Here is a 10239-nt window from a genome sequence, read left to right on the forward strand (position 1 = left end):
ATATATATATATATATATATATATATATATATATATATATATATATATATATATATATATATATATATATATATATATATATGTTATGAATTATGCGATTTGAGTGCACATTTGATGAGTGCATTCATGTATGACTCTTAGGTTTGGAATCCAATGGGTGTGATAATGTGGGAGATTAAATTGTTAACTTAATGATTGTAGTGTTTAAGTGTGATTTATTGTGGAAGAGTATTCATGGGAATTATTGGTGTTAATGATGATTTATGAAGAAGTGCAAAGGGCTTTGATAGATGCTTGCTCGAACAGAATTCTGACAGAGGAAGCTTGATAGTCGCTCGACCGAGCGATTTTTCTTGGTTGGTCGAGCGGTCAGAAAGAATGCATGCAGAAGGTGTCTGTAGCTCGCTTGACCGAGCGAGCTCTCTGTTCCGGTCGAGCGGATCCACTGATGTGCCTAGGATGCTATTTTTCGACCTTTCAAATTCTTTGAGTTGTTTCATATTATTCATTATTCAATATTAATCCTGTATTCAGTGAGCAATTGACATTAATGTACCTAGTACTATATATGGAGCTCTCATACTCACTCAATAGACACATCAAACACAACCCCTAAGTCAAATACATAGCCTTTTGTTTTTATCTCTTACACAATTGTAATATTTCATTTGTAAGAGTATTTTATACTCCATTGATATAATATAAACAGAAACTACACACGACGGAGGACATAGCCATCATTGGGTGAACCTCTTTTAATCCGTGTGTCTTTATGCTTAGTTTACATTATCAAACATTGTTTTGTTTATTGTTGTTTGTATCGTTCATCTAAGTTCCTAACATCGTAACGATTTTAAAAAATATTTCAATATATATATATATATATAACTTATCTTATAACTTTAACTACTAGCTTAAGCCAAACAAATAGTTTAAATATGAATATAATATACATAAAACAAATAAAAAGGTGTATAAATGAGCATGTGGTCCATTGAGACACTTTAATTATAATAAAAATAAAAATAAAAATAAAGAAAATTGTGCTAAATAGGATCCTAATAACCGACCAGCACGAGCAAATAAAGAACTAACGGCCAAGATGTGTTGTTGAATTCAGTCAATTAGCGTCACCCAACACACCCACTCTTTTGAAGCTAATGACTCTAAGAATCAATCATCTAAGCAACATCTACTGGTTTTATCTTCAAATATCAACTCTACTCCCCATTTGATAGAATCAATCATGATATCCATGAGACTCGACTTTATTTAAAACAATTTGACTTAAAAATAATGATTAAATCAACTACGTAAACTAGCTTGTGTGTGATTACACCTCTAACTTGTATGGTAGGATTCTTCTTCAGATTCTTACACCGCAAAGGCGCTTTATGCGTCAAACAAATTACAACTATTAGATCAATTCGTTATGCCCTAGTGGTTAATTTTCTCAAATCAAATATATGATAGATAAATATATGACATTTTAAAATTTGAACTATAAATTTAGATTTTTTTTTAATCGACTGTAACGGAAATCTTTGAGTTTACACATAATTTTATAGAAAATTTGAATAAAATAAGATTATTTAACAACTTAATTCCAAAAATAAGCTTCGTGAAAATTTAATTCCCAAAATAAGCGTCTGTACATCCAAACCTAGCCTTGGAGTAAGTCGCTGTTACTAACAGCGAAAGAAAAAAAAAATTGAAAGTCATAAGTCACTGTTACTAACAGCGACTTAGAGAGTTAACCAGTCAACTCCTTAAGTCGTTGTTAGTAACAGCGACTTTAAGGTTAACTGATCAACTCCTTAATCTCGTAGGTTGGAATGAGGAAGTAACTGAGAACTGGAAACTTAAAATTCATTAAGTCGCTGTTACTAACGGCGACTTAAAAAAAAATTAAATATTTTTTTTTTAAATCGCTGTTAGTAACAGCGACTTACTCCAAGGCTAGGTTTGGATGTACGGATGCTTATTTTGGAAATTAAGTTTTCACGAAGCTTATTTTTTGAATTAAGTTGTTAAATGATCTTATTTTTTTCAAATTTTCTAATTTTATAACTATTACATGGAAAGGCTTAAAGGCACCATACAAATTATCAAACAAAGATTCATATTGGCTTACTCTTCTTGCATTTGTCTTATTGAAAGAGATGAAAGAATAGAAAGCTCCCAATTTTTGTAGTTGTAGACAAGATCAAGACTAGTCATGTAAGAACATGGGTTACAATGTTAGACAATGAAGAAGGCATAAAGTGTTCCCTTGTTAATGTAATAAGACACACTCTATTGCACTCACTAATCTTCTTGTTACTATTATGTCCTTTCTTTTGGACAACTGCATGTGATATGCCAACCTTAAATTCATCAACTTTTCAAGACAACCAATATTAAGCTAGCTAATGAAGTATCATCGTTCACAACCAAAATCCTTAAATGCATTCCCTTTCTCATCCTTTCTGCAACTAACTCATCTCTCGGATGTTATTTTAATACATGGTAATCTGAAAAAGATATTATTAGAAAGTTTTACAACAAAAATCAGATCAAAAATTCATTTAGAAAAATAATTATATGTTTTAACTGAGACAAGACCAGATTCTCATCTCTATGATATGTTAATATAATAGTCAAACAAAAACGATATAATTTAGTTAAATCATTTTAATCACCGAAAAAACTCCTATGCTTTTTAGGGTTTGTTAAAGAATAATTTAAATGCTTTTATTCAAGGATTGATTATATATGAGAGGGACCTATAAACTAAGACAAGTTGCATGAATCTCTATCACACCTCACAAGTGATATAATTGAAACAAGGTATTAGCAATATTTGGTAGCACATGTATGATGAAAGAAAAACATTACAAATAGAGGGTTATGGTTGGAGATTCTTGGTTTTGTTGTTGGGCATCTTTCATACATGAAGATGATTGTTAGTGCATCCCAAGCAAGTAGCACAAAGCCCCCATTGCCTTTTTGCAAGTGGCTCCATAATTTCTCATTCAATTCCCTCGAGGCCTCAACTAAAATATTTATATACTTTCACTTTTTTTAAGTTTTTTACTAATAGTTACATTTTTCCAAACAAACTCCAGGCAAATACATGTTAGCATGCAAGTTAATATGCTATTACTAGAATCATGAACCAATAACATTAAAAAACTTTTTAAATTTGCATTTTACAACTATAATTTTTCGATATACTTACAGTAATAAATAGTTTAGAAGCTACATATGTCGTAATCATCATTTGATCAGATTTTGACGCTAATTTTATCAAGTACTTAAGAGAAAACCAGTGCGATTTTATGCATTTCGATAGATACTTGTGTATTTGTACTGAATCGCCAATCGTTGATGAAACTAGGAGGTATAAAGTCTCGCGAACAAAAATTCAGTAAGGCAATATCTTCATATAAGCAAGCATAGAGAATCTGAAGCTTAGCCCAATTTGCTAGTGAACAAAGTATCGATAACAGTATAATACTCATTTATCGATAACAGTATTAAGCAAAATACAAATTCTTGTGTTAGACGGTCTCACAGTGCGCCACTCTCCATATATGGGTTGAATTATCCAACTAACATAATTATTAGCATATGGACTCCTTGTTTTGAGGTCGTCTCACCCAGAGACGATCTCTCACAAGAGTAGCTCTAAGCAAAATTTCCTTCTTCAGACTAATAGGGAACAAGTCTAGCATAAGGTTGGTAAATGGAAGAACACACAAGTATTCAAAGACTATGTGAATCTACAAGAGAATAAAGGTTACTGATTTAATCCATAACAAAGATATTGAATCAGTCCAATATGAAATCTGATAACAGAGAGCATACAATATCATAAAACACCCCCACTTTGCCCCATTTCAAAACCCAATCCTATATAAAACAAGGCTAACTGACCTCTACAAAAATATGTAGAATCGACATATTATGTTTGCCGCCGGTCAAAAACAAACTTAACAGTCTAATGCATGAGCATTCACTTATAGTCTTTCAGAGGATCAGCAGTCTTCCCAGATCTTGCATCAGACCAAGCTTTAGCAATCGTTCTCTTCATATCTTCATCTCCTTCCTCATACATATTCTGCAAATACAAATCATTCAGTCATACCAATCGCCCGCACTAATTCAATCAGACACCACAAACAACTTCGTACTTTTCAATATCACAAAACACGTAACATTACATTCCAAAGCATCAAGCCTCATTATGTTTGAATAAGAATTACATTATAGTGTCACTATCACTCCCACAATTTAATACCAACAACCAAATAGTCCATCAGCAATGACTTTCTAGAACAGCTTGCCCAAAGCCCTGCTTTGATCGTTTATTCACTGAAAACCTAGTAGCGAAAATGAGAGGTGCAGAATATCTTGAACAGATCAGCTAGAGCTCATTTTCTCATTTACACACCAAGTAAACAACCATAAACACAAACATGAATCTGTTCATATTGTGTGCACATGTTTATTCACTAACATTCTTATTTGTTCGAGTTATTCTTGATCAAGTTCAATTATCTCCATTGAAATGCTCAGCTTTATATTTACTTCTAATCTGACAGAATGCTTATCCTCAAGATTTTCTTAATTACAAATGTCAAAAGAAATTGAGCCAATTGAATGAAATATAAGCTACACATGTCAAACACTTCCGAGCTTGGGTATACACTGAGCTTCAGACAGCCTTATGTTTAACTGAAAGCTCAAATTCAAGCACACCATAACTAAATGAAATAATTGAATACGCAAAAGATAATACTCAGATTGGACTGCAGAACAGGTCAGAATTTTCCAAGATAACAAAAAAAAAAAAAAAATCAAATATACCTTCATAAGATCCATAATACCAGCCATAGGATCCTTTTCCTTGTCTAAATTTGGCTTGAACTGCAGAACAGGGGTGCACAAATAAGAATCTGAGTTGCTGAAACAAAGAGAGTGTGATTAAATAAAAACAACATTTTAGAATTACCTTGTCCTCTTTGTAATGTAAATCCAGCCAATTCCCTTTAGAGGCTTTCACTAAAGTGATGACGACCCTAGTAGGCTTGACTAGAACTTTGGATTGCTCTGGCACAATCTCTTTGTTCAATTTTGGTATAGCAAACTTATAATTTTTGCCCTTTACATTATGGAACTTGAGCTCAATCGACATTGAATTTATGTTTTTCTCCACATTTTCTTCTTGCACTCCTTCTAGAGACAGATATATCTGCAGGACATAAAGATTAGAAAGGCTAAAACCTCTTACTAAGTGTCAATAGAATATATACACTAATCAGTGACAGAAAAGTTGGAAAAGAGTGCAGAGGTAAGCCACTTGATGCTTACACAAAAACACAACAATCCTCAGATAAAGTGCAGAGCCTCACCTTCACTTTATCACCGTCTTGATCCCAGCTGAAGGATGGAAGAGTTGAATATACCAAAGCTGGAGTAGTAGGAACATTTGTCACAATAGGGATCGGAGTAGGATGTTGGGAAGTATCTAGCGCTTTTCCTTTTACCAACTATGCAAAAATGATACCGCATAAAAATCAGAAATGAAGGTATGAAGAGCATAATTAAATTTACCAAAAATCCATGCGGATATCATTGCGCTCAAATCCATCTCATAAGTTATCTTTGATGGGCAACAAAACAACAATCTGACCGTTTCAATGACTACATAAAATGAAAAAGTCAGTCCAAACTTCAAACTCCGACTCCGATGATCCAATTAGTCCTTTGGGATTAGGAAAATAATATTCCATTACCCAACGTCATCAAGGGATTCCCACTTAGGCAGGATTTGGGAGATCAGATGCATGTAACCTACCCTTATTAGTGGTAACAAAGGTTGTTTCTACTCTACAACTTCAAATATATAAGAAGTGCACATATATCTAAATCCACGCTAACAGGTCAACCATTATTTATCCACACTAGCAAGTCAACCATTATTAATTACTCAAAGATACAGTCCATTTAAAATTAGAATTATAAGTCATGCAATTTATGAACAGCTTCTTGTCTAACAATTGGATAAGGAATGAAAATTATAGGGTGTGGTTGGTGTGAAAGAATGAAGGGCAAACTGCCTGAGATCATAGAAGACTTGCAGTTGCCCTTAACAAACACATAAGGCACCGTAACACAACCATCAGTCATTTTGATACTACTAGACTAGAAACTGTACTGAGAGGGTATTTCTTTGCCAAAACAGAAGAAACAATCATAACTTCAGTTAAATCAAATAATCAACAAGTAATTGGAGAACAAAATTAAAAAACTACATAAAGGACAAAAGCTATCCGCTTGTTTGCAAAATCACCACAGGCCCCACCAGCTGGGCAATCCAGACTACAATTTCACTCCAATTGGACCAGTGAATACTTGTAGCAACAAAAGCAAGCTTTTAAGGCGAAAACTACACTAATCTCTACTCCAGAAAGTAGAACATCGCATTTTTAATGAGTGTGTCTCGTGTTGCAGTACTGTTTTTATTCGGTGGAGTGGACACAAATTAAAAGACAGATTCACCCTAAAAAGAGCCCAATGACAGTTGTCAGAGAAAGCATCAGGAATAGCAACAAAAGCAAGCTTTTAGGGCAAAAACTACAAGTAAAACATTGCATTTTTAATGAGTGCGTCTCTTGTTGCAGTATTGTTTTTATTCGGAGTGGACAACAAATTAAAACACATATTCACCTTAAAAAGAGCCCAATGATAGTTGTCAGAGAAAGCATCCAGAAAATAGGACTACGCACCCTATATAAGAATCCGTTGTGCTTGTTTCATTCAGCAATAGAAAACCCACATGAAATCCTTAGAAATTTGCAAAACCAAAACTTCAATTGCCAATCTAAACTCAGTAATGTTCAAGCTCATAATCAAATATTCTAAGCAAAAAAAAAAAAAAGAAAGTATGGAGAAAAACTTATACTGGCCCTTATTCGAGCTTATGGACAGAAACAAGAAGACTAAGAAGGCCTGACTTGAGCATTTGCCTGCCAAGGCTAGAATACTCCTAAATGAGGAATTGGCCATCTCCAATTTGAAATTTAGCAGTAGCACCCCAGGATAATTTTAGGTAAAACAAGATTATACTTCACCCACTCACCAAATACGATTGCACAAGAGCAAAGTGAAAATTAGCTCCTAAAAGGAAACAAATCACACCAGCAAAGAACATCTTACAACTTGCTAACCAACTACTAAAAGCCTTAGAGAAATTCTTCTTCATAGTAAACAAGACCCCAGATCTGACTTCCTCTTTAATCTTCTGGAAAATAAAGCTATGTATAGGCACAATAGTAGCATACCAAACAGCTTAGTTACTAACATTGTGCAAAAATGCGGCCACGGGCTTGGTCACTAACAGAACTGTGATCGTAGTACGATCCAAAAATGCAATTTCTTTTATATCTTTACAATGTGGAAAATATCGGGTTTTTTTAAAAAAAAATATTTACAACTCGGCCAATGCAATGCGGACTCATTTTTCCATTGTGGTTTTGTAGCCCTTCAAGTCCAATACATCACAGCCCCAATTGCAGCATACAAAGAACCTCTTGAGTCTTGACTCTTGACACCAGTCGAATTAAAACTTTGGCATTCTTAGCAACCTAATATTTTAGATTAGAACCTCCAATAGAGCCCCCAAGATATCTCATAATCTCAGTTCTACATAAACTACCAAAGGGACACTGAAAAAGCAAAAGCTTCGAGCCCTCCTCTTTTACACAGCATAGAGGAAAGGAAGAGTCAAGAATAACGCCCCGCTAAAATAATAGTGTTGACTCTACCAAACAAAGCAAGCCACAAATAATCTATGTTTGGGCACATAGACCTACAGCACACTACCTTAGCCCAGCTTTGAAGAGGATTTTTATTTTTTAGTGATCAGTCTCTAGCATACCTCTTCAACAGAATAGTCAGGCATAAATATATTCACACAACTGTAGCCTGTGAAACTCAGCTTTAAAATTACATAACTGCCTAAACTAAGTCACTCACATCAGTCCCTGGAATGAAACTAACCAATCCCCTCTTTAATTAACCTCTGATGGACCCATTTAATCCATAGACTTCCATTGCAATCGAGGAGATGCCACACATGTTTACCCACAGCATACTTATTCCAAAGCTCGATGCTTGTGATACCCAGACCACTTTCCTTTTTAGGGGCACACACACTATCCGTCACACCCTAAGATTGGGTGATATTCTTAAATAGCATTTTACTAAATATGTTTTCTATGGATAAGATAATACGACTATATAAAGAGTAAAATTTCCACAATGGATGTCATACATTTGGCTCAATAAATCATATATCATACCTGTGATTTCTAAATAACTAATATGAACATTTAAGTTTTATAATTTAACTTGACATATTTGGTACTTATATTTGGTACTTCTCACTAACCAAGTCAAGCTTGTAATTGGAGTACCTCATTAACTTCCCCTGAAGAAATGACATAGCGTAAAAATGTATTCATGCAGAAGGAAGCAGTTTTTGCCTTCCCCATAAAAAATGGTGCAGTTTTTGTAACTACACATATATGTATGACCTCTTAACTATAGATCATACTCCTCTGTCCCTTTGAGATTGCTATTGATAGAACTATTGCTAGCAATCTCAAAGGGAATAGAGGGAGTAATTCTTTCACACGTCTTGTATGTCTGGTATATACTATCTTCTTCTCAATCAATTTGCTTGTGGTTCATTTTTGGATGTCATCCATTTTACAACATTGTAATTCTTAGCGATGACAGACACCTTAATATCTTTCCATAACTGATCTACAAACTCAAGCTTTTTATTATATCATCTATGCCAGTCACCTAATGATTAGAAAATTACTAAAAGTTCCATGCTTGAAGGATGTAAGATCTCTAAGTGGCTAAATTCATGTATTCTAAAGGCTTATTACTCTTGTTTTATAACGAATAAGGTGAAATTAACAGATACGAGACTATTATTATTACAAACTAATTCAGGAAAACAACTTCAATGTAATCATCAAGACTAACGATATAAAGTTAAATACGATTATACTGAAACTAACAATTTTACATAAAACCCTAAGACAATCACAATCAATCATTCCTGCACTTGAAAATGGAAACTTTGTTAGAAAGGAGAGGGAGAAGAAGAAAGCAAAAACCTTTTCCAAGTTGTGAATTTCAGAGGAAATGAGAGAAACAATACGAGGCCTTTTAGCAATGGTTCGCAGATGGCGAAGCTCCTCCAAGTCAAGTGAATAATCATCCGCCATTTCTGTGCTTCAACAACTTCGGCGATAAACTGGAACAGCAAAAATGTAAGATTGAAGATGGAAGGAACTGGTAGAAACTACTAGGATTTGTAGTAGTAGCCTATGTTTTCGAATTCTAGCGAGAAGGTTCTAGAGGAGCCAAGAACTAGTTGAACAAGGCCTGACCTGCTACACCAATGAGGTCTCGCCAGGTATGGACTATCTTATTGGGCTGTGCATTATTATAGGCCTATCTGAAAGGATCGAAAATAGAAAATTTGAAATGGATAAACTAAATTATTATAAAAAAAGCATAAAATAAGATGAAAATTAATTTATTTTAAAAATAAATCGTCTAAGTTTTAAGTCCAAATTTGAGGTTTGATGTTGTTCGCAGTTAATAACGGATGTCATATCGCTTGTTGGGATCACAAACTGGAGCTGCTAGCCCAAAGTACTCCAATCGATGCTATTGGCGCACCTACTACACATGACTACATGTCGTGATTCCTCTCCATCACTCGCTGATGGATGACACCACGTGGCATCATTGCAGTGGCCCATTATGCTCCTGCAGCGCCTACAATGACCCAATTTGTAAGTCTTTATTTGCATTTAAATGATTAAGTTGCTGATTACATAATATTATATGCGAGTCTACCAAACCGTCCAATTTTCTTTTAAAATTTCAGTAGTTAACTTTAAGTTCGAGGACGAACTTTTGTTTTAAGGGGGTGTATGTAACATCAGTTTTCTTTTTTTTTTTTTTTTTAAAATAAGAATAATAATAATAATAAATAAATAAATAAATTTCAGAAATTTTAAAAATAATAAAAAATAAATAAATAACTCCCCATTAGGGATGATCATGGGTCCAGGACCCTGTAAGACCCGCCCCGGATCCGCCCCTTTTTTAAGGGTCTGGATCTTAATTTTTTAGACCCATCGGATCCGGATCCGGGTCTAGATC

The 10239-nt window shown here is 34.2% G+C and overlaps 1 protein-coding gene across 1 annotated transcript; it reads right to left on the minus strand.

Annotated features, from left to right (window-relative positions):
- Positions 1–3694: 3694 nt before the first annotated feature.
- On the minus strand, positions 3695–9480 carry LOC130814473 (uncharacterized). The gene is made up of 5 exons (XM_057680548.1): positions 9180–9480; positions 5397–5534; positions 4997–5236; positions 4852–4911; positions 3695–4102 (listed from the first exon to the last, which is right to left on the minus strand). Exons 1-5 carry the CDS (start codon positions 9288–9290, stop codon positions 3998–4000), a joined length of 654 nt encoding a protein of 217 aa, XP_057536531.1. The 5' UTR covers positions 9291–9480; the 3' UTR covers positions 3695–3997.
- Positions 9481–10239: the final 759 nt, after the last annotated feature.

Source organism: Amaranthus tricolor, chromosome 6 (assembly GCF_026212465.1).
Source record: "Amaranthus tricolor cultivar Red isolate AtriRed21 chromosome 6, ASM2621246v1, whole genome shotgun sequence".
Classification (NCBI taxonomy): domain Eukaryota; kingdom Viridiplantae; phylum Streptophyta; class Magnoliopsida; order Caryophyllales; family Amaranthaceae; genus Amaranthus; species Amaranthus tricolor.

Bases quoted from the DNA above. Each gene is read 5' to 3' on its own strand.
- LOC130814473 (XM_057680548.1), bottom strand. From the start codon at position 9,290: ATGGCGGATGATTATTCACTTGACTTGGAGGAGCTTCGCCATCTGCGA. The intron at 4,912-4,996 runs GTAATTCTAAAA...CCTGTTCTGCAG, and splicing joins TACATTACAAAGAGGACAAG to TTCAAGCCAAATTTAGACAA. The intron at 4,103-4,851 runs GTATATTTGATT...TTGTATTTGCAG, and splicing joins GTATTATGGATCTTATGAAG to AATATGTATGAGGAAGGAGA.